Source organism: Pseudorca crassidens, chromosome 18, assembly GCF_039906515.1.
Source record: "Pseudorca crassidens isolate mPseCra1 chromosome 18, mPseCra1.hap1, whole genome shotgun sequence".
Taxonomy (NCBI): Eukaryota; Metazoa; Chordata; class Mammalia; order Artiodactyla; family Delphinidae; genus Pseudorca; species Pseudorca crassidens.
The window spans coordinates 3,305,291-3,331,306 of record NC_090313.1 but is presented as its reverse complement, the minus strand read 5'-3'; the positions used below and the strand labels follow the sequence as shown (position 1 = coordinate 3,331,306).

Here is a 26,016-nt window from a genome sequence, read left to right as displayed (position 1 = left end):
AAACATAGGAATCGAGTTTTTTTAAGTAATGATTTCTTTATTGTCACAATTTGCTGTCTTCACTAACTCAGGCAGAGAGTGCGCGGGCCAGCCCTGCCCACCGCAGACCCCCAGCACGCTCCCCAGAGGCGACCCCCGTGCACGTGGGGTGGGTGTTCAGATCAGGGCTCGCACAGGCGGGGCGTGTATTTTTACATGCATGTAACTTAACCAGGAAAAATGAACATTTCATCCCGTTCCGCTGTCCTCCGTTCATGTTTTTCACCCAACGCTTCTCGGGGGCTGTCCCACGTCAGCACAGGTAGCGTTGTTTGAACGGGGCGGTTATGTCGCACTGGACACGGCTCAGTCGGGATGCCTGCTCACCGACTCTGCATTCACTCCAAGCTCCGTCAGGGCTCCCAGACTGTCTCGTGGGATGGCCTCTAAGCAGGAGGTCACTTTTACTATCAGAGAAATTTGCCTTCACTTTCGAATCTTCAGCTCCACCTAGGATGAAAGGAAGTCCATCTAAACTAGAGGCCCAACGCGAAAGCACCAAATTAATCTTAGTTCATTCTAAATAATGTAACTTTCAGCATACGTGCTCCTGGATTTCAAACTATGCAGTAAAATAATCAGATGACGTACATACTTTATCCCATTGGCATTCCGAATTTGGTGTGGGGGGGGGGCTTACTGTATATATTCTTTAGCAAGAGGGAATAAATTTCTAGATTTTTTAAAAGCTTTTCATATCTATCCAGATAACGATGTGGCTCATAAGGGTGAACTTTGTCTCTCAATCCATATTCAGGAGAATTAGAATGCGGTCATTATTAGCATTAGATATTTTTTTTAAGTGAAGAGCAAAAACTTCTAAATGAAAAGGTTTAAGGATTCCAGTTGGTGTTAACTAAAATTGTTCAAAACCCATCTTGGGAGAAGGTTTTAATAGATGGATCAGGTGGCCAACGCCCGACCCCACTGGTCAATCGTGAAATCACAACAGTGGGGGCAGTTGGCACGTGTGACTCAGTGGGAAGGACTCGGGACCCGCCAGGAATAAATCTTGTTCAAAAAAGATGAACCTGAGACTAAGGAGGCCCAAGATCTAACAACTAGTTTAGAGAAAATCTGGGGGATAAAGGAGCACGTTGCACAACTCCACAAGGATGGAGTGGACCAAATCCACCACATGGCGTTCACAGTACAAATGACCCAGTTTCCTCAACAGCAGCGACAAAAGGTTCCAAAGTAGAAAGGAAGAGAAAACCGTTATGAATTACAGGCACATTAAGAGACATATCAACCAAATGTCAGATTTTGCCTTTTTTGGAATCCTGATTGAGACAAAGCAACTTTAAAAAGACATGTTTGAGGTTAAAATCGGGGGGAATTGAACACAACGTGGGTAGTAGGTGATCTTAACAGACTATTGTTGATTTTATTAGACACAATGGATTGTGGTTACACCTTTAAATTCTATTATTATATAATTATTGTATTAATTAAAGTATTGATTAAAGTATTAATTTAATATATTTAAATTATTAATTTAATTATGTAATTAAATTAAATGATTATAGAGCACTAAACATCTTTCCTGCAGGGAAGCAGAGGACCGGATGGTTACCAAGGCCCTGATGGATACCCAGGACCCAAGGTGGGCTCAGTTTTCATTTGAATTGGGATGACTTCCCCTTATTTCCCTTGGGTGGTGCTCTGATCACCAACTAAACACCCTGTTGGAGAAGGAGGCCTCCTCCGTCCCGTATCATGTAACTGATCACACGACGCCTGGCACTGAGAGAGGAGGTGGACGTTCACCTATGAGTCACCTGTGTCTCGGCCTCAGGATGCTGCGTGCCACATGGGGCCACGTGGAGGTGGCAGTGGGGACCTGCACCCGGAGCAGAGTGAACCAGGGGGCTGAGAGATGCAGGCACTGTAGTAACAACTGGTTCCCGCGGGGGACACGACTGACTTGTTTGAATAATCCCATGGGCGGGCAGGGAGGTTGAGGACCGGGGGGTGCAGCTGCTCCAGCTGGTGGGGGAACTAGCTGGGTTGGGGGGCATCTACCACCAGGTGGGCCAAAGCTGGTGAGGATGGAGGGGACTCACAGTCAGGCCTTCCGGGCCCCATGAGGCTCACGGACGTCAAGGCAGCTCATGGAATTTTAGGTCTCACCGTCCAGACGGTATTGGATCAGGTGCCGTCACACCACCCCAGCTCAGCCCCATGGGCAGCTCAGGTGCAGTCATCAACACAGAGGAGTCTGCCCTGAGGAAGGCAGTCACCTGGCCACTTCCAGAGTTTGACAAGGGTCTCAGAGTGAGGTGGGCACCGGCCCACCTGTTCTCTCCTGGTGTGTACAGCTGGTGGCTGGGATGCCCGGACTTATCAGCGCAGCATCGTGGACGTGGAGCCCGGACACCGTCCATGGTTCTGTGACTCAGAACAGCCTCCGCTGGGCTCATGGTTGCTTTCAGTTCTGTTCTTTGGAAACAGGTATAGTGTCCAAAACTCCAAAAGGCCAGCCTCAACGTTCTTTTGTTTTCCTCTTTTCTCTCTCCAGGGAGAAATGGGTGAACCAGGCCCCCCCGGCCCACCAGCCTACTCCCCACATCCTTCCCTGGACAAAGGTCTGTATGCCACTTGTCCTGCTTTCTCGTCTGTTGTGGACACAGAGCCATGACCTTGTGAGATTTTCTGAGCAAAACAAAACAAAGCAAAAAAAGAAAAGTGTTTACGCGTTAATGTTTAGCCCTTAAACGTTGGGGGTCTCAGTCTTGTGGACCCTCCCTCCCTCGTGGCTTAAGCGGGGTGTCCTGGAGAGACCCCCAGTTTGCCTCTGGCTGAGAGAGTGCTCACCACTTTCCTCCGCTGGGAAAGGCTTTCATTTCCACATACCTTGTGCAGGTTCTGGTTCTGCCACCTGCAGCATCACTATAGAAACCCAGCCCTCGTGCCTGCCAGGCCTCCATGGGCACCGTCCCAGCCACTTCGCTGGTTTCTGGTCCAAACGCGCCAAGATGCTTACGCCCCCCGCTCACCGGTCCGGAGCCTGGGATTGATCACAGTCCATAGTTTGGAAACAGTCACAGCCTTTTAAACTTCAAAGAACTAAACCTCCAGGCATTTGCACCTGAGCTTGTACAGGAAAATGATCCCATGGTCACAGTTGACCCCTGAGTGTCAGTGAGGGATTCTGCACGTGTTGTGGCTTGTGCTGTCCTTGTTAGTTTAGCTCAGCCTCCCATCGGCACGATCTATTAAAATATAATTCTAGTTCTGCGCTTAGAGCAATGGTCTGTGAACCTTTTTGAATGTGCGTCCTTCTAGGTTTAAAAAAAAGTGTTTTCAGCACCCCTCCAAGTAATAGGATGAATATTTATTTATGGATAATTTATCCATGATACAGGATGTTCCCTGAGGTCAGAGATTTTAGCCTGTGTGGTTACTACTGTATCCTCAGTTCTGGAACAGTCCAGGCACATGGTAGTTGCTCAGTAAATGTTTACCTGAATGACTGAATACTGCATTGCTAAAACATGTACATCAGATAGGGATTTTAAAGGGTGAGATTTTTTTAAATGAAGATGCTCAAATGTTTCCTTCCTGTACCCAGTAGGTCATCTGTCTCACCCTATTATCTATGTCCAGGGGTCAGGGACTAACCTTCCTGCTTAGGTGTGAACCATCTACTGGTTTAATACCTTTGCATGTCTTCATCCAACGATGGGGAAACTATAGACAGAGCGAGGGCAAGGACAGGCCAGGTGGGGTCCACTAGAGGTCTCTCTCCAGGGTGACATCAAACCATCGATGAGTATATTTCAAATAAACTCAAACGTGGGAGCCCACACCACTGTGGAGCCAGCTTCCCGTCCTTCTCTGGGGAGCCCAACACGTCTGCCAAGCTGGAAACCCCAGGGACCCGACATGAGGTTGACTTACTGTTGGTGATTTTGGTGAAATGGAAATCATGTCTTTGAGACGTTGGGAACTTAATTTTTTTTTATTTTGCAACCCACTTTTTTAAAATTCATTTTTTTTCTTGAATGAAAGGGTCTTTAAATTCTATAATGCTTTACAATTTTCAAAAGTTTCACACACATGATTTCATATACTCCCTCAATAACCCTTTTGTCCCCCTATCCCTATATGGCCCCTCCTCCCTTCCCTCGCCCCACTAGTAACCACTGGTTTGTTCTCTAGATCTGTGTCTCTGCTTCTTTTTTGTTATATTCACTAGTCGGTCGTATATTTTAGATTCCATATATAAGTGATATCATACAGTATTTGTCTTTCTCGGTCTGACTTATTTCACATAGCATAATGCCCTCCAAGTCCAGCCATGTTGCTGCAAATGGCATTATTTCATTCTTTTTACGGCTGAGTAGTGTTCCATTGTATATATGTACCACATCTTCTTTATCCATAAATCTGTTGATGGGCACTTGGGTTGCTTCCGTACCTTGACTATTGTAAATAGCGCCACAGTGAACACTGGGGTACACGTGTCTTTTTGAATTAGTGTGCTTTGTTTTTTTTGAATATATACCCAGGAGTGGAATTGCTAGGTCATATGGTATTTCTATTTTTAGTTTTTTGAGAAACCACCATGCTGTTCTCCATAGTGGTTGCATCAGTTTACATTCCCACCAACAATGTAGGAGGGTTCCCTTTTCTCCACATCTTTGCCCACATTTGTTATTTGTAGACTTTTTGATGATGGCCATTCTGACATGTGTGAGGTGATACTGGGAACACAGTTTTTAAAATTAACATTGGTGATGTCTCGTCTCCTTTGCACTCATCAGAAAGCTCCCTGACTGAGAGCCCAGAATGCATTCAGCTCCCCTCACCACCCTGCATTCCTGGAAGCCACACCGGGACAGTGGATGGTCAAATTTCCTTTTCCCCAAGTGCAGGGTGAGAAAGTCAGCAGCCAGCCTCCTTGCCTCTTACAGCGGAGTTCCTGCGTCTTAGGTGAGCTGGAAGGCTGACCAAGCTCCAGGGCTCCTTGGAGTGAGAGGTTGACTCACGAGCAGATTCTGTCATGGAAGAGAGGAAAATACACGTACCTCTCACCAGGCAGCACTGTGGGAGCTTTGTCAAAACGCAAAGGAGTCGAAGAGCTTTGCGTTGAAAAAAATGATTGCAAAGTGTAACTAAAAAGTGACCTTGCTCTTTTCCCAAACACTTGAGAAGATCTGTGGTTTTCAATTTTATTTGGTCTCTTTTTATTGTCATGGTAATGGCTAACATTTGTGTGGTGCTTACTGAGCACACGCCAGGCAATGAAGCAAGTTGTTCTAATTTGCACCGGTCCATTGATTTACTCCTTGTGAAGACCCTCTGAGATGGGGGCTGGCATGGGCCGCCCTGTACTGATGGAGAAATTGAGGCACGGAGAAGTTGGGTAACTCGCCCCAGATCATGTACGTAGCAAGCAAAGGAGCAGGACTCAGACCCCGGCCACCCCTGTTCAGAGCCCAGCCCTCCGTCCCCTCTGCAGGCAGCCGAGCCCAGCACAGGGACGCAGACTCACATGTCCCACCCCTTAAAAACACGTCTAGCATGAGGCCCAGCGAATCCCTTCTTATCTTAAGGACTTTCTCTTAAGATTAAAACATTAAAGATCACATAGTGATGTGATCTCTCCTAACAATTACTAATCGCTGTACCATGAAACATCATACTCCCTCCACTTTCCCAATTGTAGACCAGAAAAGCACGCTCTGCAGTAAAGCGTTGCTATTTACACAGCCAGGGAGCATAGCAAAGCCCCTTGGCATTTGTTTATTTAGGGAAAAGGTCTGTAAGAATCTTCACGTCTACCATTCATCCAGCAAACAGCAGTGATAAGCTGATCCGGGCAAGAGCTGGGGCTCAGGGGAAGAGGGGTTCAGAGAGAGCTGGCCCCCGTCGCCCCCCAGCTCCCCCCGTGGTGCCTGGTGCAGGAGGCTCCAAACTGTCTCATTCGATCTTCATTCCCACTGACTCAGCTGTTATGCAACCTGATTTTCCACGACCCTCTTCACCCGTACCCCGCCCCCCCCGCCAGGTGTCCTGCTCCGTGCTCACGTGCTTCACTAGGGCTGATGTCCTCTGTGGACGTCCTTCCCCTGACCGTCCTCTGCCCTCCCCTCCCCTGTCATCTGTCTCCATCAGCTGTCAGCTTACCTTCTCATGAAGCCTCGCCCCTCTGTGACATTGGGGCTGTAATACCATCTGTACACGCACTGTTACGGGAATCAAATGTCAGCCAAGTGTGTAACGCTGAGTCTGCACGCTCAAGAGCTCAAAAATACTGTCAACAACAACAAAAAAAAATACTGTCAACTTCTATTATTCTCATTCTCTGTGGTCCCTCCATGTCAGATTTCCCCCCAAATAATCCTCCCCTCCTTTGAAACCTCTCTGTATCTCTTTGGCGTTCTGTTCCTCTCTTGTTTTATAACATTTATAGGGATCTTTTATCAGTCCTCTTTGGTTGAAAATGAGCTCCTTGAAAGCAGGGGCCACCATAGATGAAACATTTAGACACCGCCGGCCTCGTGCGATGGACAGAATATCAGTAAATATATGTTCAACGAAAAAGTGAACATCTGCCTTGAGTCCTGGATAACAGTCTTGCTGTCTCGGTTCCAGGTGCCAGAGGGGACCCAGGATTCCATGGAGCCCCCGGGGACCCAGGAGCCCGGGGGGAGCCTGGAGACCTCGGCTTGCCAGGCCTGCCTGGTACATCCATCGGAGATGAAGGTAATGTGCTTCCGCGGCATCGAAACTGAGACGTCCCCGCGGGTCTCACACAAACCCCCGCCCCTCGCTGGCTGCACGGCCCCCCAGTCGGCACTCTGTCTCATAGGCTGGCCCAGCAGCTCTAATGCATCTCGAATACGTGTTGGGATGTCGTCACAGAACCACGCACCCGTGACAGTGACTCCCTCACTAGGTCGGAGGTGTGCTGACGATACCTCACGTGATTCTGTCACTTGGCCAGGAAGAGCACGGGCGTCGTCCAGTGTTATAACAACTCTCGGTCCGTCGTCTGGGGGCCAGGAGAGGGGCTTCTTCAAGTGGAAAGATAGTGATGAAATATACCAGCGGCGTTGCCCTTTAAGTCACTGACGGGACTGTAAACCACTGGCCCAGCTGGGGGCCTCCCGGGGCGGGAACGCTGGCGCAGCAATGAATCTCAGAGGTCTCACGCTGCTGTGATTGCTGTTGGATTTTCAGATGAGAAGAGAGGCTTACCAGGCGAGATGGGACCCAAAGGCTTCACAGGAGAGCAGGGCATCCCCGCCCTGTACCCCGGCCCGCCGGGAGCTGACGGAAGGCCAGGGCTCCGAGGTCCCCCAGGGTTCCCGGGACCACCTGGCCCAGACGGTAAGTGGAGGGAAACTCAAGAGAGGTCGTGCCAGTGTCCAGACAAAGCCTGGCCCCGGTTGGATTTTCACTTGGGATTTTCTTGTAAATAATTCCGTGAACTAGGCAGTGGGCAGTGAGAGAGTGTGGCGGGCGCTCTGGGGTGCAGGCAGGAGAGGCCCACCCTGACAAACAGCCTCTCCCCTGGGTTAACCAACGCGATAGGCAGGCTTGGTGACCTGGGCCCCCGAGGAGCCAGAGCTACAGCTAAACAGGTGACGATGCTTCGCACCAGGAGTGGCTGCACCTCCTGTAACGGGACGTGGCAGCCCTTGGCGGGGCCCAGACGGAAGACGCTGAGAGTCTACAGACTGGACAGGCACGGCGTCTGGACCCTCATGCCGTCGGGCACAAAACTGAGTTTCCAGGTTCTGATGCAACCGTGGCTCATCTTTCAGCTGAGCTCCAAGGAGGCTTGCCCTCCAAAACAGTTATTCTCTCAGCTTCCAGCTTCAGGGTTATGCTTTGAACATCGTAAAATCGAACTAAAAAAGAGGTCACTATTTCTGTCTCTGCGACATGGACACAATTCAGCATCTTCTTTTCAAAATATTTGACTTTTAATTCCTGACATCACCCCCGCTCATCTCTGACAGATTCCTCTCTTCACATGTGCTAATGGATAGTGTGTGAGTTCAGTGAAAGGTAGATCTCCCAGGCTTTCCTTGCTTTCAGAAGGCAGCTTCTTATTGCTGTCTCTTTAGAAGGAAAACTGTTGGAGGCATGAGAAGCACATCAGTACGTGCTCCTTCCACTAAAAATTCAGCAGTCACTTCTCTGTCGTCTTCCGCGTTAAATTTTAAGCTACTAAGGCTCTACGTTCCCAATTTTCCTTCAACTGCAAAAAGCAGATTCTCACATTCTTTTGAAAAATTCGGGGTGCAGATATTTCCCTGGAATTTGCCAAATACTTTGAGCACTGTTATCACTGATCTTTTTTATTATCCTGGCAGTAATATTTATTACTGCGGCATCTGTGATGATGGCTAAGTTTCTGTGAACATTACATATCCTGAGTAAATGGTATCTGTTGAGTTTTCCTTTTTTGGCAACAGAACATGATGTGTTAAAAATAAAAGCATAAAAATACAGCCTCTTCAAAAGACTGTGATTGAAGGCTAACCTTGCCATCATTCCTGTAACTAAATTCCATTTTGATAGACACAAACACATACCATCTGGCTTTGTAAGTCTTGCTTAGTAAATCTATGATTTACCAATGTAAGTCATCTGTAAACAAATTAACTAATTTCCGGTCCATGTGGTTAACTGAAGGGAGAATTTATAAAACAGATGGAATGGTGTCTGATACATTTTATCAACTTCAGTTCTCCTTGAAATGTTTATTTTACCTTATGAGACACATTGCTCCCAAATCACTTTTTTAAAAGCAATCTCTTGTACAAAAAGTAGCCAACCTTAACGGCCTTTTAAATATTTTTGTGTAGAGTCATAATTTAACATCAATGACCTTGAGTCCCAAAGAGTTCTTCAGCGCTTTCCCTGGAATGAAACCGTTGGATTCTTTTCTTGTTAACCGCATTTCACTCAGTTTTATGTGTTGCTACTGATGGAAACAAGAATTTTTACTCTTTTTCCGCTCCAGCAAAATCAAACCGTGAAGCCAGTTTTCTTTCTGAGCTAAACGTTTTGCTTACGTCCAGTTCAGCTCAGGTAACTGAGTCGACTGCCGGGGCTCTAGAATAAGTCAAACTACTGCCAGGTTTATTACGGCCACCGACCTCCTCAGGAAAATCATGTTGGAAACATCACAGAGGTGCACTGCTATTCTTTTTTTGTTTTTTTTTTTTCATCAGGAGATCCCTTTATTTTTTTTAATTAATTTTTATTGGACTATGGTTGCTTTATAGTGTTGTGTCAGCCTCCACTGCACAACAAAATGAAGCAGCTGTACGCATACAGATATCCCCTCCCTTTTGGACTGCCCTCCCATTTAGGTTACCACAGTGCATTAGGAAGAGTTCCCTGGCACAGTGCTATTCTTTAGGACTTGCTTGAAATTATGAATTTACCAGATGAAGAAAAAAGCAGTGTAGGAAGGAGGGAGGATGGAACCTTAAGATGGCCCAAAACTGCCTTTTCTGTCTGGATTTGCAAACGCTGTGAAGCATACCCACAATGTCTTCGTCTCAGATTTTAAAAGCCAACATCCCTGGAGTATCTGTGATTAAATAACTACCTGTAATACTAGCTTCTCCTAACATATCAGGAGACCATGGAAACATAGCATAAAGCCCTCAGTCCACCGCTAGGCTGACATGCTGGTGACCTGGTCACCAGTGACCTATGCAGCCACATCCTGGGCACCATTTGCTCTGTCAGCAGCCTCCCAGCGGTACAGGGGGCAGCCAGCACCCCACACACACACTCTCTTCTCCAGCTCCCCCCCCCGCGCCTTGTCATCTCTCCCCTTCTTTTTGCGGCTCCTTTGCTAGGTCTTCCTTCTTCCCCCTCCACCATCCCATGTGCAATGGAGCTCCTGTCTGTGTCTCTCTATCTAGCACGCTCCTGCATTCACAGGAATTTGAACACCAGTTAGGTGCCAGCTCTCCCTGTGTCCCTAGCCCAGTTCAGTATGCTGAGCTGCAAACTCATCCCAACTGTTAACTGGACACCTCGTCACCACTGTGTGTCTCACGGGCATCTCCAAATTTGCATGCCCCAAACCGAACTCTGGGTCTCCCCTCCCCAGCTCCCCACCCAGCATGGTCCCCTCCTGGGCCTCAACCCATCTCCACATACCCCGGAGCTCGGGCCAGAGCCGTGGGAGTCAATACCCAGCAGTGGTGCTTCCCAGGAATGTGCAGCCCAGTTCCCACCACGAGATGGCGCTCTGCTCAAGTGGGACACGGAGCGTTTTGTGGGCTTTTAGAGTCTGTTTCTTACACCCTCACCCGGATGTCCCTGCTTGGAATTATCAGAGCCCTGCACATGGTGAAAGGATGCCTGAAGTACCGTGATCCTAGTGATGGGGGTGGGAGAATCACAAGTTATCTACATGGTTACGTGTGTGCACCCAAAGGAGTGAAAGAGGAAAGATGGTGGGGTCTGGGGGCAGGGGCGTGCACAGGTGCTCGCGTGTTCCAGAGGAGAGGACAGAACTGGGGAAGCCGGTTCATTTTAACATCTTTTACTGTTTGGGTTTTCTGTCATTCTGGGAACCAGAAGTTGCAGTAGTCTTAGGACCCAAGTCGAAGTAAAACACGTGGTTAAAAAAACCTGAAGTCTTCTTTGGACTCAGTGTTTCTGAAAAGTAAAGATTTCTATTTCTAGACTTTAATGGAAAAACTAAAATCACAGGCGTTCACATGTGTTTCCAATCCCGGAAGCAATGGCCACAAAAAATAAAGGCTCCGTGTCTTTCCGCGAGTAGTTGGGATGGAATTGGAATGGAGGCCATTTTCTGTTGGGAGAGTCGGCTGTAACCCTTCCCACACGGGGTGGGTGCATACGGGGTGGGGGCATACGGGGTCCTGGGCTGTGCTAACGTGCCGTCCTGTGGGTTTTCTCCTCAGGTTTCCTTTTCGGCCTTAAAGGAGCAGAGGGCAGGGTGGGCTACCCTGGACCTTCTGGTTTCCCCGGGGCTCGCGGACAGAAAGGATGGAAAGGTGAGGAGTCCGGGAACAGCAGGGGGCGGGGCGCTGCTTGGCCCTCCTGAGTCCAGCTCACCCTTCACTGGTTCCAAGAAGAGGATGAGCCCCTGCTTCCCCCCAGCCCCCTCCCTGCCAGGGCCCTCACACTGGGGGGCGGCGTCTCCTCGTTTTCCGCACACCCAGCTCTCAGCTGGCTCTCCCGTCTCTGTTCTGTCTGCCACGTTCATCACTGAACTTTCAGGCAACACGGGGCCCAACATGGGACAGAAAAGATGTGCGGTGGCTTCTTAGACTGAATTCAGATGACTCATCCGAGCCCTCGGCTCCAAGAAAATGTCACAAGTGTTTGCAGAGGGCTGTAGGGTCGTCATCTGGTTTGGTCCTAACCCGACTCCCCGAGTTAGGGATGCGTCAGCAGCAAGGCGGTGGCAAAGCAGGAGAGACGTGACCTGCCCAGGTGGGGCGGACGCTGGTGGGAACGAGCTGTGTTTGCTTTCCTCTCCCTGCTTCGCCTGGGGGACCCCACCTCTCCAGGCAAGGGCCGCCTGTGGGGACCTCGGGGGGGCCTGTTCGGCTCGCCCATCCCTGGGCATCCCGGGTTTTAACCGCCGGACCTCTGCGGCACGCGTGGAGCTGTGGGCGGTGCAGGGGTCCGGCGTCGTGGATGAGCTGGGCAGCTCGGCACGCCCGGGCCATCACGTGTCCCCCTTTGCGCCCTGGGAGCCAAGCCGATCACCAGCCTCCAGCTCGGCCCTCCCCTGCCCCCACGCTCCCTGGGTCCAGCCAGCAAGACAGAAAAAGGGAGGGCACGTATTTCTTCCCTCCGCACCAGGACCTTGGGCTCCAAGCCCGCAGCTGCTGCCAGGCCGCCCTCTCTCCGGCTCCCCTTCACCCTGGACCTTCCTGCCCTCCCCCCGAGGCCCCTGCGGTGGCTTCTCAGAACTCCTGTCGCTGAGTCCCAACTCCGCCCACACCTCCGTCAACGTCCTGTTCTTTACGTATCTGCATCTCACGCTCCTTGTCTAAGAATGAGGGAGTGAGGACCAGAGTAGGCGTGTCCTGCGGTGGCCACGCCCCCAGCCAAGCCCTCACCCCCTTGCCCCCCTGTCCCCTGCAGAGCCAACAGGAGGGTCGTACACGTGCTTCACGAGCAAATAACAAGTCCCTCTCTCTCCACCCACGTTGCAGGCGATGCCGGCGACTGTCAGTGTGCAGAGGGTGACCAGTTCATTGGGGGTCTTCCGGGGCCACCAGGACCCAAGGGCTTTCCCGGCACCAATGGGGAACCAGGGAGGAAAGGCAGCCCGGGAGACCCCGGCCAGCACGGCATCCCCGGGTTCCCAGGATTCAAGGTGAGAGACCAGTTGTACCACGAAGCCGATAAGACGACCTTGACGCCCGGCCCCATTTCCCCATTTCCGGCTTTTATTTATTGAATTAATACAGCTTTAGACCAGCAACACTTACGCACCCAGTGTGACATTCAGAAAAGCCACGTATTCCAAGAGGAGCTTTAAAGCTTTTCCTGGTGGGAATGTGAAATGGGGCAGGCACTGTGGAAAAGTGATGCTTCCTCAAAAAAGTCAAACATAGGGAATTCCCTGGCAGTCCGCTGGTTAGGACTCTGTGCTCTCACTGCCTAGGGCCCGGGTTCAATCCCTAGTTGAGGAACTAAAATCCCACAAGCCATACAGCGCAGCCAACAAAGTTTTAAAAAGTCAAACATAGAGGTGTCGTGTGACCCAGAAAGTCCCCTCCCAGTACAGACCCAGGAGCACTGGAAACACGTGTCCACACCAAAACTTGAGCATTAAGCTCACAGCAGCATTCACGACACCAGCCGGAAAGTAGAAGAAACCCAAATGCCCATAAATGGATCAATGAAACGTAGCATACCCACCCGATGGGACGTTATTCAGCCGTCAAAGGGGATGAAGTGCTGACACGTGCTGCAGTGCGGTGCCCTCAGAAACGTTATGCTAAGTGACACAATACACAAAGGAACAGACGCCATACGATGCTATTTGTATGAAGTGTCCAGAAGAGGCATCTTGAGACCAAGTAGCTTGGTGGTTGCCAAGGGCTGGGGGTGGGGGGGAAATGCGAGTGACTGTTTCTTTCTGAGGTGATGAAAATGGTCTGGATTTAGGTAATAGTGATGGTTGCAGAACCTCGTGAAAATACAAAAAAAAAACAAACACTGAATTGTATGCTTTAAAATGGTTAATCTTATAGCGTGTGAATTATATCTCAAAAAAAGCAACCCTTCTAGCATTTTGGATGCAAAGCTACACACCCCTTTCTGTGTATTCACCCCTTCAGATTTAGTATAGGACGATTTAGCATTTCAATAAAGGCTCCCTTAACTTGATAAAAAGTGAGACTTCCAAGTATATCGTGAATTTAGTTTGGATGAATGTATGACATTTTCTGGATTCCAGCTAAGTGGGCTTTACTTCACACCTGAGGAAAAGATCATCTTGAGTAGATCTTTCATCGTGGCAGGTTTTAACTGACCAAGGCTCTCAAAGCAAATTTCAGATGAAGGCAAAGAAACTATATTTTTTATTTATTTTTACTTAAAAAGAGAGCTGCAAGAGATTTATAAAATGAAAAGTCTATCATTTTATATATTCAGCAATAGAGGAAAGTTTGCTCAGGACACTTGGCCAGGGACGGTTAGAACAATCTGGCTTCATGTCCAGATGCAGGGGAGTTGCAGCCACTCAGAGCTGTCGGTGCAGAGGCTCATGACTCATAACTGCTTCGTGTCGCGGGAGCTTTGCAGGTGAAAATGAGGTCCACAGCACCTCTCCATTCTCTGGGACTTCTCAGAAAAATAGTTTTATCCAACTGAACATAATAGATGCTACATTTCCTCCTACTTGAAAAATGACACCATCTCCAAATCATGGCTGAGCATGTAGAAGTGGCTTAGGTATTCAGAAAAAGTGTACGTAGTGAGAATCCAAACTGAATAATGGCAGAGCTGGTAAGACCTTCAGTTATTTATAAAATGATGGAATATTTCTGAGAAGTCAAATGGATCCCATTTCGTGCACACGGAATCTCTAAAGTCTTCCAGGAGCATGTGCTCTCCCCAGCTGTATCGCGTGCACACCCACAGCACTTGCGTTCAAACATCTCGGGTACCGTGTTTATCTTGCATTTAATTATATGTTTATGCATCTGCAGCAGGAATGCCTGAGACAGTTTTTGGTGGTTTAATACCTGTACTAATAGAACCTGGCAGAGTGCTTGAAGTATGGGGGTCGATTAGCATGTATACATGCATCCATCCATCGGCCCAGCACCTCCTGGTTGAGCACTGCCTGTGTGTGAGATGCTGTTCTAGTTACTGAGAGAATGTCACCCTTTTCTGCAAAGAACGAAATCAATAAATCAAGTATCTGTGGAATTTTTTAGGAGAAAAGAACTTATAATCACTTGAAACATTCCATTTAATTAAACCAACACTAAAAGTTCCCGTATTCTTGCAAATACCAGTAACCGAGAGTTGCCCCAAACTGGCATATCGCGCACATTAAAATGCCTCCTGAAACGTTCATCTGCTCGTTTCTGCTCATCGAAAGACCTAAACTAGATTTTACACCTTAAAACGTGAGTGTTCCTGCAATGACTTGTCTGTGAAGTATGACTTTTTTCCAACCTTGATTTCAGTTAGGAAGACAAGCTGTCGATTAGATACTCTTGCTGTTCTCAGTATGATCACAAATGTCCATCCTTCGTACTTGGAGGCACATTATTTGCCCGGATTCAACAAAATGGCGGTTAAGGGTTAGCAGCCTTAGCTTCTCCAAAGCTAATGCGTTTACGAATCCCTGGGACTTTGTTGACTGCACATTGCGGTTCGGTTGCCCCGGGTGGGCCTGAGCGTCTGCATTCCTGGCAAGCCCCCAGGGAGGCTGGTGCTACCCATCTGGGGACCACACTTTGAGTAGCAAGGTTCTTGTTTTCACCGTCCAGCCATGTGTGGCTACTTCCCTTAAGTTTTAACTATTTAAAAGTAAACATTCAGTGTCTCAGTCCCGCTGGCCACGTTCAGGTGCCCCATGGCCATCTGTGATTGGTGGCCAGGGACAGAGATGTGTGGCTCTGGGCTTGATGACAGGTAAGGGCCCTCAGGTTGTATAAACGAAAATCATTGTCTTCTCGGCTGCCCTTAACAGTGTGAAGGAGGAAGAAACCTTGTGTTTGTTTCTACAGGGAGCCCCTGGTGGTGTTGGCCCTCCCGGGCCCAAAGGAATGAAGGGAGATTCTCGAACCATCACCACCAAAGGTCAGTCTTGTGGCCAGCAAATCTTAGACCATGCACCCTTCTGTGGCTGCCCTGGGTGAGCAACTCACGTGGCACTCCTCCCCCAGGTGAGCGGGGCCAGCCAGGTGTCCCAGGTGTGCCTGGACTGAAAGGAGACAGCGGCATCCCAGGCCGTGATGGGCTGGATGGATTCCCAGGCCTCCCAGGCTCTCCCGTGAGTACCGCTGGCGGGGCGGAGGGGTGGCGGCTCTGCCCTCATCCCCATCAGTCACATGCTTAAACATGTGAGCATCAGAGGTGCTGACACAGCAGGAAATCCTCCCAGTGCAACCTGTTCTCTTTTCGTGGGCAGCAATCATATTTTTTAGGAAACAGTGAGTGAGGCTGGAAGCCAAGCCCTGAGTGAGCATTTAAGAGAAAAAGAGGAAATAAATATTCCTCTTGCCATCACGTAGAACGAGAGCCCCCCAGGTCGAATATTCCTAGATGGAAGGTGGAACGCTTCTTCTAGGGTCACCTGTAAAATACACAGCTGCATTTTTGCAGCAGACACACACCGGCATTGAAAGAGGCTGTGTGCGATAAGGTGCAGAGCCCCCAGCCTCCTTTCTGCGGGGAAAGGCGGGGGTCAGACGGGGAAGGGCGGTTGGCCGTGGAGACTAGACCCCTTCTCCTCCCTCCCTGCCCTCACCCTGCTCTGAGGAGTTCCATGAATAGGACACGGCTGTGCCCGGTGCCTCCCAGCTTCCTGCTCTCCTGGTCCCATCGTCTCTCCTTATTTCTGATGCACTTTCTTGTCCAAACCAAAGACTTCCTTCCCTTCACCACTGCATTGTCCCTTCTGACTAGGAGATGGGTCACAAACGCTGAATCCTAACAATGAAATAACGTGTTCCTGCCCCCATTTCGCCAAATCTGTGCCTAACCGTTCTCTTGGAGAATTCCCCCGGAGAACGAAGGTCCAAGCAGGGCGCTGGTAGCTTGGAAAGAGAAGAATGCTCAGATTCCTATGCCTTCCAGAACTGTCTTCGAGGGTGTTGTCCATGGTTGTTAGAAAGTCTGTCCTTTACTTCTGTGGCTTGGTGAGACCACGACTGTCAGTTCCTACTCACCTCTGTATCCAGAGCGCAGAATTCAGGGAACGGGGAAAAGTAGCTGGGAAGATGGCTGTCTTTGAGGTTTACGTGTATTGTAAGAGATGAACCAAATTTCTCACAGGGTGATGGCATCAAAGGCCCCTCAGGGGACGCAGGCCACCCAGGACCCCCCGGTACTAAGGGCATTCCAGGAGAAAGGGGCCCCCCAGGATTGGGGCTGCCAGGCCCCAAAGGCGAGCGTGGCTTCCCCGGCGATGCTGGATTACCTGGACCTCCAGGCTTCCCCGGGCCTCCCGGCACCCCCGGTGCTCCAGGACAAATAGGTACGGTGGGGGGGGGGGGGTGTCCAGGCTTGCGTCTTTCAAAGTCATGAGACACTGTGCTGCTACACCCGCTGTTCTTAGGCAGTGTGCGAATTCCCCGGGGGCGAGTCACGTGAGATGGTGTCACACCATCAGTTCTCATCACACACGAGCGACACCCGGCCACGGGGTTTTCTGAACCCACTGCAGCTTCCTCTCGCCAGCTGGAATGTGGGGCCTCTCCCTCTAGTGCTGGAGTTACAGAGGCTCAGCACAGAAGTCCAGAAATGGGCCTCTGATGCCCTGCCCGTCCCAGCCTTCCCACCGCGCACGCACACGCACACGCACACACACACGCACACACGGAAAAGCCAGGCACTTTCCGTTATTGCAAAATTGCCTCACTCTGTCACTGTCTCTCCCCTAGATTGTGATACGGGTGTGAAAAGGCCCATCGGAGCAGACGGACAGGAGACCATCCAGCCAGGTACCGTCATGACCGTCGGGCAGCTTTAGAATTCTTGAAAACTCTCAGTTTGTAGAATATATGCTAGAACTGGCGTGATCCCTGCCATGGGCACAGAGCTGCCCTCAGAAATAGAAACCCTTGTGGACTTGGAGCTGCGCTCCGTCTGCCTCAGCTTAGAGCCCAGGGAAGGGCAAGTGTGATGACCTCGTGTCACCAAGTTGTCCCTGCAGTACAAAGCATCTGTTTACAGTATAGGTAAGAACTCAACAGATAAGTCCTTTCACGCCTAAAATATATGTCTCTGTGTGTGTAAAGGGCAGCTGAATTATTAGCTCATTATGCAGGGTGAGGAGTGAGTCCAGATGGGAGAAGAATTTGGTCCAGTGATGAATGGATGCTAGAAGGAACAGGGCCGACGGATAAGGAGAGGATGCCCAGATGATGCGAGCTCAGGGGAGGGCAGAGGGGAGGGGACGGTCCAGAAGTTGACCCGGCTGCCATCTGACAGGCCAAGTCTCCAGCCAGGGGGGCCTAGAAACCGAGGTGGGAAGCCAGGCAGAGGGATGAGTCCAGGACACAAGGGGATGGGTGCCAGGCCTCGGGCAGGATTTGAAGAGCAGAGCAGAGAGGATGAGTTTTTTTGGAGTCAAAGGTGCCGGCAGAACATCTGGACGGTGGCAGCTCACCAGTGGCAGTTGAGTCTGGAGTAAGGCGTTTGGGATGAAGGCCAGGGCTTGGAGAAGCAGCATCAGGACCCGTGGGTCCCCCGCACGAGGTGTGGGGATAGATCAGGAGCTCAGGGTGAGGGTGCAGAGCAGGAACGGCAACCCCAGAGCTTCCAGAGAGCTGGCCAGTCTCGAAGGTGCGGGAAGGCCCCTGGGGGTGAGGCTCTGCCAGCTAGAGCCCAGGCCCCCTGAAGACGGCCGGGGTCCGTCCTTTTCATGGCCTCGGCTGTCCGCCTTTGCACCTCGGACCCCTCGTGTGGCAGAGGGGACCACAGCCCCTCTTTGGCCGCTAAGTCGAGCCAAGATAGGAGCCCTGCCGTATCACAGGCAGACACACAAAGGGCATCTCGGAGGACTGCTGTGCCTGCAAGCGTGCTATGTCCGACAGAATACCCCGCGCGGCGTCACCAGCCAGAGGTGGCTGCCACCGGCTTTCGTTTTGCATGACTCACAGCGAAACGAGTTGCCTCTGCTAATTCTGAAAGTAATGGAAGTCCCAAAGGAGAAGTCACAGCATTGCTTTTGAAACTGAAAGCTTCCTCCCTCCCCGGTGGGAATTGCCTTGGGGTCGGGGGTCGGGGTGGGGGGGCGCGTTGAGGCCACCTGGATGAACTCGGCTGTGTGAGGTATTGCCCTCCACTGCCAGCACGGCACCTGTTTTCATCCGACTGGACTTATGTGCCTCCTATATTAATATTCTGATTTCATTATCAAATGAAATTACAGTTACATCAGCATCAAGATTAATGGAATCATTAAATTACTCTGATGGTAAAAAGGCAGCCGGTTTTCATGGCCGGTGCTCTCGACCTTAGCCACGTCCAGAGCTGTGACGATGGGTGTGGACCGTGGCTACAGCTCCCCTGTCCTCTCTTCCCAGGTTGTGTTGGAGGGCCTAAGGGATCGCCGGGCCAGCCGGGCCCCCCCGGCCCCCCAGGTAATGGGAGAGCGCTTCCAGCCTTCTTCCGTGCGTCCGTGTCTTCCTTTCCCCTCTCCGGCTATCTTCCTCTGCCCCCGACCCCGCGTTTCCCTCCCCGCCCCCGCCTGGACATCACAGGATTCTTGGTACCGTACCGCACACTGGCAGCTTCTGTAAGAAGCCGACTTCCGCGCATCAGTGTAGGAAAGTGAGCGGTGATTGACACCTAGTGAACCCTAGGGTAAGAGAGAGGCTTCCTGCCACGTGGAAGTCAGCCTCAGCTGCGACACAGACAGGCACCCGAGCCTGGCAGAGATGGCAGCGCCCCAAGCCCAGAGAGGAGGCTCAGCTCTGTGCGTTCCTTGTATCCCCGTGTGTCCCAGGGTGTAGAAGAGGATCATGCGGGAGAGGAGTGTTTCTTTCGGGTTTTGACTGAGAGGAAGGCAGACCCTCAGGGCTAGGAATGTGTCTGTAGGATCTGGGAGCTGGGCTTTGCTGCCACAGCCCATCACCCAGCTGAGGATCCATGTGGACTCAGGAAGGGTTCTGGGTCACAGAGCCCGGTCTGGGGCCATCCAGGCTCCCCCTCCGTGGGGCGGCCTTTCAGAGATGACAGACGGGCTGAGTGACCACAGCTGCCGACGCCGTGTCAGTCAGCCTAGGATGACGAGCTCTCAGGCTGCACCGCTGGGCAGAACTCGGCCCGGGGGGTCTGCCTTCCGATTCGCCCCTCCTCTGACTGGGACGGGGCGGAGAAGACGCCTCCACCCCCCACGGAGGGGTCACTCAGATGATCCGGCATGGACGCCAGAAGCCCGTGTGCGAGTCTAGGTCCACCGCTCGTCAGCTGTGGGCTTTGGGCATCTCACCTGTTCCTTCTGGAACGTAGGCTCCTCGCCTGGATGAGAACAGTGCAGGTGTTCCAGACACTTCCTAGTTTGCAGATGGTGCCCTGAATACTGCACACGTAACCCTGGAGCTGGGGTCCTGTGTAAACTGTAAAGTACTGCAGTGCAAGGCAGCCCCCAAACTGGAAACGCGCGTTGGCTGACCGTAGGCACCCCGGATCTTGAGAGTGTCGTCCAGGTGCACAGGGGTGACAGGATCTGGGGACAGTGAGGCAAAAGGCACAAGTGTCATCTGCACCAAGAAGCAGAGCTAAGGGCCCTGTATTGCCTTCCGAGAGCGAGCGCATTATCCACGTGGCATTTCGTGACCCTCCCTGCCCGAGCCACGGAGGGGTCTGTCCATCGTGGATCCCAGCACAGGCACGAACGCTGCTGTCCCCGAAGTGGTGGCGACTCTTAGGGGGAGGGGCTCAGACTGCAGTGGGACAGTTTTCAGCAGGTGCTGGGGGAGCAGAGCCCGGAATGTACATGCATCGCGTGTGAGGGGAGAGGACTTTCGACGTGTTTTGACAACATGAAGTTAGTGAGATCATCAGGTTAATGAGATCACGAGGTCGTGATGAGAGCCGAGGTTCGTTGTTTCTGGCGTAGACTGACAGGTGCCCATGTAGACTGACACTCGGTTGCCAGCTGTCAGAGGTGCTGTTTCAGGGCTGACATCCCCCAGCCTCGTCACTTCCCCGTTTCCTAAGAGGCCACGTTAAGTCGGGTGCCGGCCTTGACCCTCTCCTGTTCGTCTCCTGCTGGGGTCGGCTTATGCGGCTCTGACCTGTGTCGTGGTTTCTTTGGGTTGTTTAGGTGCCAAAGGCCTCAGAGGGCTTCCGGGATTATCGGGAACTGACGGAGCACAAGGGCTCAAGGGTCTCCCGGGAGATCCAGGTCCAGAGGGATTCCCAGGACCCCCAGGTGAGTCAGGGTGGGACTCCCGCTTGGCCACGTAGATTCAGGGAAGGACTGTGTGTACCATCAGGCTGCCCCGCCTCGACCATCTTTTAACATTTAGAAACTGTTTCGACAAATGCTTGATGACGACTTTTGCTCTTGTCCTTGGGAAATTAAAAAATGTTGCCGTTTTCCTCACTGAAGTTGTGCTGCAATTTTGCAGAAGAAACTTACAGATCTTGCAGGAAAAAAGAGATAGGTGCACAGAGAGATTTCTCTCTAGTGGGTATGAACCCTTCTAAGGGCACATAAGGTCATCCTCTTCTGAGCCCTCGGCACCAGTGCCCGATCTGCGGATCGCTCACCAGATACGACGCAGAGAGCACCTGTGTTTGGCTGCTCGCGGCGTTGCCTGCCCACTCTGCAGCTCGCAGCTTGTCTGAGTCAGCAGTTCGAACCATTTCCTCGACAGTTGCCACAGCAAAGCATCATGGAAGCCACTTAGTGGCTAAAAGAGCTTAAACGTTTGAGCTGTACATGGAGGGAAATGAACATGTTTCTGGTAATGAATTGTGAGCAGAAGTTGGGAGTACCTGCGTGGGTGTCCGTGTGCCCCACCCCACGATTCAGTGGCCCCAAACACAGGTGTCCCTTTGTGGTCACGGCTCAGACGGTGTGCGGGAGCATGGCTGTGTTACTTGGTGTGCAGAGGCCCAGGCACTGGGGAATCGTATCATCTAAACAAAACCGTAGACGGTTTCACTAAGTCCACACAAGCCAAACATCCTCCTGCAGGATCCCGGCCACGTGTTCTCTTTCTGGTACCTCGCATAGATGTCATGATGCAGACCTCTCGTTATAGGGACGCCCTGTGTTTCCTTTCAGGCTTCGTGGGGCCTCGAGGAGTCAAAGGTGCAGTAGGCCGCCCTGGCCTGGACGGACTCCCGGGTCCCTCCGGCCTGCCGGGGCCAGTCGGGCCTCCGGGAGACAGGGGCCTCCCTGGAGAAGTCTTGGGGGCCCAGCCCGGGCCCCGGGGAGACACCGGACTGCCTGGACGCTCTGGGCTGAAGGGCCCCCCCGGAGAGAGAGGCCCTCCTGGATTCCGGGGTAAGTCACAGGGGCAGGGGGGCAGGGTCAGAAATCTCTGCTGGGGTTGGGTGAGAAGCCCAGTGCTGCATGCAGGACGCTGTGAGTCCTGCCGCTTCTCCTCCCCCTTAGTTCCAACGTTTCTTTAGAAGGTTTCAGAACAGGGTCGTCATGCTGTGTACAGGCCATCTTAGCTCTTCTGCGAGTACAGATTAGCCGACGTGCTCTCTTCCTAAGTTGGGTGGGGCGCAGCTTGGGGTCCTCCCTGCTGCTTTCAGCAGAATGTGTGCGGTTCTGCGAAGAAGACAGGAGCTGGCCATGCCCGGTGAGGGGTTGGGAGGGAGACAGAGATGAACTGGAACGCAGCTCAATCTGTGGGTGTAAAACTGATGGGTTTAAAAAAATGTAACGTTCACAACGTCATCGAAGCATGTTTAGCAAAGCGGGAAGATGCCTCTTGTCTGGTGAGTGAACAAGGCATCCAAGGCTTTGCGTACCCAGTTCATGCAGAACGGGCCCTGAGAACCCAGAATGCCTGGCTTTAATGCGATTGTGTTGCTGGAATGGGTGGGGTGACCACCAGGCCATTTGGGGTCCCCGTCAGAGAAGCATCAGCTGTTATGTATTGACTGTGCTGTCATCAGCCCAGCGCCCAAGCCCAGGCAGACAGGGGCTCCCTGTGTGGTGCAAGAGGTGACACTCCCCAACACCAGCCGTCAAACCAGTAGGCGTCCTTCACGTGAGACACTGAGGGATGAGCCCAGTTCTCGACGGGCAGCTGGACGCCCCACCCTCAGGAGCACGTGCCCGCCAGTCTCTCCTGCGATCCGACTGTAGAAACTGCCCTAGCTCTTTTACAGAGGGCTGCTTGTGGTAGATGTTTGAAGTGTAGCTGTTTCCCACAGACTTCAAAGAGTCTGAGCATAACGACACCAAACGGCAGCAGAGGAACTTCCGAGCCTGCGCGGCTTTCCCACGTTCAGCGTCACCTTGATGACCTGCCCTTTGGGAGAACATTGTGTCTGGCAAAAGCTCTGACTTCCAAAGCATCAGTTTCGGGAAACTGTATCCATGTCTGTTCGGCCGCCCCTGTCAGGAGCAGTGGGCAGACCTGGATGTTACTTACATAGCCATTTAACGTGCTTGTAAAGGGCATTTTATTTTTTTATATAAATTTTATTTATTCATTTATTTTTATTTTTGGCTGCGTTGGGTCTTCATTGCTGCGCGCGGGCTTTCTCTAGTTGCGGCGAGCGGGGGCTACTCTTCGTTGCAGTGCGCGGGCTTCTCATTGCGGTGGCTTCTCTTGTTGTGGAGCACGGGCTCTAGGCATGTGGGCTTCAGGAGTTGTGGCTCGCAGGCTCAGTAGTTGTGGCGCACGGCCTGAGTTGCTCCACGGCATGTGGGATCTTCCCGGACCAGGGCTCGAACCCGTATCCCCTGCATTGGCAGGCGGATCCTTAACCACTGCACCACCAGGGAAGCCCCAAGAGTATTTTAACGTGGCGAAATGCTCAAAATATAATGTCAAGTGAAAAACCCTAGATTAAAACTGCACTTAAAACGAGGTGTCAGTTGTGCAAATATCTGCTTCTAGGTATAGTTACGGGAACAGAAAAGAGGCCAGCAGGACATATAACAAGATGTTAGTAACTGTCTCGGGGTGAGAGCATGAGTTACTTAGATCTTGTCATTTATACAGACTTCCTACCACCTGGAAAACCTGTTTTTATAGAACAGGTCTGAGGAGACAGATGTCGTTTGCAATGAACTGCATGGGGTTGACCTCACGGCTCTTGTCTCCATTCCTGCAGGAAGCCAGGGGATGCCGGGAATGCCGGGCCCGAAGGGTCAGCAGGGCTTCCCAGGACCTTCGGGCCAGCCGGGACTGCCCGGGCCACCAGGACAGCATGGCTACCCTGGAGCTCCTGGCCGGGAAGGGCCCTTGGGGCCGCCGGGCACCCCAGGTTTTGGAGGTAAGGATCCACCCTCCCATCAAGGAGTCGGGGCCTCACTGACAACAGAACCAGCACTGACCCCTTGGGGAATTCTCAGCTGTGCTCCAAGGAACCCCCCTCTCAAGAGCTGCAGGGCTTCGGAAAGTACCGCACATGGCATGGCTTAAAAGACAGGAATTTATTCTCTCACGGTCTGGAGGCTGGAAGTCCAAGATCAGGGTGTCCATAGGGCTGGTTTCTCCTGAGGCCTCTCTCCTTGGCGTGTAGACAGCCGTCTTCTCTCTGTGTCCTCACAGGGTCACCCCTCTGTGCGTGTCTGCATCCTAGTCTCTCTTTTGATAAGGACAACTGTCACACTGGGGTGGGACCCACTCTCATGACCTCATTTAACTAACTTCAGTCACCTCTTTAAAGGCCCAGCTTTAGACACAGTCACGTTCCAAGGTACTGGGGTTAGGATGTCAACATTTGCATTCTGCAGGGACACAGTTCAGCCCCAGACAGGTTCAGGACATGTATTTCATCAAACAGCCTGAGAAGTCTGCCCTTCCTTTGTACCTGTTGTGTATATTAGGGTTCTAGGTAAGATTTCATTAGGAAAACAGACTTCCCACTGCAAAAGTTCAAAATCTGCTCTGCTTTGAAGAGGCAACGTGATTTGTTTCCTGAATGTGAAAAATTTGGAGAAGAAAGGAAAAACCCTCCTTCAGGAAAACCATGGGGCGAGGTGGGCGGGAGCAGGAAAGCACAGACACGAAACTGTAGACGTTTGCTCAGTGGAGCCCTTGCAGGGGGACCGAGCGCATCACAGAGCGGCTGGGAGGGGCCCAGACATCCATGAGGCAACGTCCAGGGTGACCCTAGTCTGTCGTTTGCCATAATCAGGTGACGGCTCTGTCCAGGACCGTAGCCGGTCCACACAAGGCACTGCCGTGCCCCACACAGGTCAGACGCATAAGCCAGATGCGTCCCCCAGGAGTGGCCTCGACCGCGTCCAGAACCTGGGGGCTCCACTCGGGGAGTGACACTGTGCCGCCCACTGGTTTCACCATAACGGGCACCCTGGGCAGCGGGCTTGGGCCATCTGTACCAGTGTTCGCAAGGCCTTGCCTGTTCTCAGGCGTGGGGCACAGCATGGTGTGTACAGAATCCGTGCCAGAGCCCTCCCTGATGGAGCCCACGGTTTAGGAGGGGATGGAATTACCCACGGGAAAGCTTGCGTTTGGCCGGGGCGAGCAGCAGGGTGGCCAGACCGCGGGGCCCCGCGTTTGAGACCGCAGGGGAGCTGGTGGGCTAGAACAGCCTTGGGAGGAGGGGACGGGAGGGGCCGGGCGTGGAGGACGGGCCCTTCCTAGGAGGGACAGCCCCAGGAGACCGGCCGGGGGAGAGCGCAGCATCTGAGGAGGGGGTGGGAGCCTAGACAGGGACATGGGGCCGGCGTTCAGAAGGCGTTGAATGCCAGCTAAGGGTGAGGGAGCCGTTGGGGGGTTTTAACAGAAGGGCTGAGCTTTGTCGGGGAGGCTGGGGAAGGGCAGGCCGGCAGCTGCTGACACCCTAACGAGATGAGGACGGCAGGTGTCGCAGGACCTCCCCTAGAACCTAACCCCAGCGGTGTCAGGAGGGCCGCCAGCCACGAGTAACTCCAGCCGTTCCAGCTCCGTGGCTTTGCGCCCGAGCGGAGAAAGTCTCATGTGACTCGTGTCCCGCGGGCTGGCCGCCGGCTGCCGGAGAAGAACCTCTTTAGAAAGGCCAGCCTGCGGCGTGCTGCACGCTCGAGTCACACCTTCAGACGCCCCTCTGTGGTTACACTTTCCCATTGTCCTTCCAAGACGTTTTTCTTACCAGAAGTTATTGTTATCGATGTCTCAGAAGTATCGTAGAGGTGTTTTCTCAGTGCAGTTTGTTCATCTTGTTTTATTCTTCCTTCCCCTTCCTGACAGGTCTGCCTGGAGACAGAGGGGAGCCAGGTGACACAGGCGTCCCTGGCCCCGTGGGCATGAAGGGCGTCTCCGGGGATAGAGGTGACCCTGGCTGGCAGGGTGAGAGAGGTCATCCCGGAAGCCCTGGATTCAAAGGAGTGGCCGGGATGCCTGGTGCCCCGGGCCCCAAAGGTGACTGCAGAACACGACCAGGGACCTAACCTGTGGGGCGCGGGTGGGACAGCTCTGCGGGAGGGCGCAGCCTCGCAGCCCCAGGCTGCGTCGGGCCCTGGGGACCAGGCGATGCTGCCCAGGCTGGCTGTGACCGCTGTGCCCCCAAATGCCAGTTTATTAACTTCCCACGAGAGAGGGACTGTCTGAAGAGCGGGACTTGCTCTCTGCCAGGGGGCTGGTCTGTGGACAGGCCCCCGGGAGTCGG

At 52.3% G+C, this 26,016-nt stretch overlaps 1 protein-coding gene and 1 long non-coding RNA gene across 3 annotated transcripts in view; one reads left to right on the top strand and one right to left on the bottom strand.

The window, feature by feature from the left end:
* COL4A2 (collagen type IV alpha 2 chain) overlaps window positions 1-26,016 on the top strand; it is a 177,392-nt gene that overhangs the window by 131,726 nt on the left and 19,650 nt on the right. For both annotated transcript variants that reach the window (XM_067713565.1, XM_067713566.1), the window contains exons 17-31: window positions 1,592-1,645; window positions 2,561-2,627; window positions 6,643-6,753; window positions 7,231-7,380; window positions 10,956-11,048; window positions 12,222-12,385; window positions 15,261-15,333; window positions 15,420-15,526; window positions 16,531-16,732; window positions 17,139-17,198; window positions 18,786-18,842; window positions 20,531-20,638; window positions 21,500-21,721; window positions 23,515-23,676; window positions 25,599-25,769. In XM_067713565.1, coding sequence (XP_067569666.1) covers window positions 1,592-1,645; window positions 2,561-2,627; window positions 6,643-6,753; window positions 7,231-7,380; window positions 10,956-11,048; window positions 12,222-12,385; window positions 15,261-15,333; window positions 15,420-15,526; window positions 16,531-16,732; window positions 17,139-17,198; window positions 18,786-18,842; window positions 20,531-20,638; window positions 21,500-21,721; window positions 23,515-23,676; window positions 25,599-25,769 — 1,801 coding nt within the window. The remainder of the gene's footprint in view (window positions 1-1,591; window positions 1,646-2,560; window positions 2,628-6,642; window positions 6,754-7,230; window positions 7,381-10,955; window positions 11,049-12,221; window positions 12,386-15,260; window positions 15,334-15,419; window positions 15,527-16,530; window positions 16,733-17,138; window positions 17,199-18,785; window positions 18,843-20,530; window positions 20,639-21,499; window positions 21,722-23,514; window positions 23,677-25,598; window positions 25,770-26,016) is intronic.
* LOC137211272 (uncharacterized) lies at window positions 51-25,624 on the bottom strand. Its single transcript, XR_010937002.1, has 3 exons — window positions 25,501-25,624; window positions 2,106-6,301; window positions 51-489 (listed from the first exon to the last, which is right to left on the bottom strand). It is a non-coding gene; the product is annotated as an uncharacterized lncRNA (long non-coding RNA).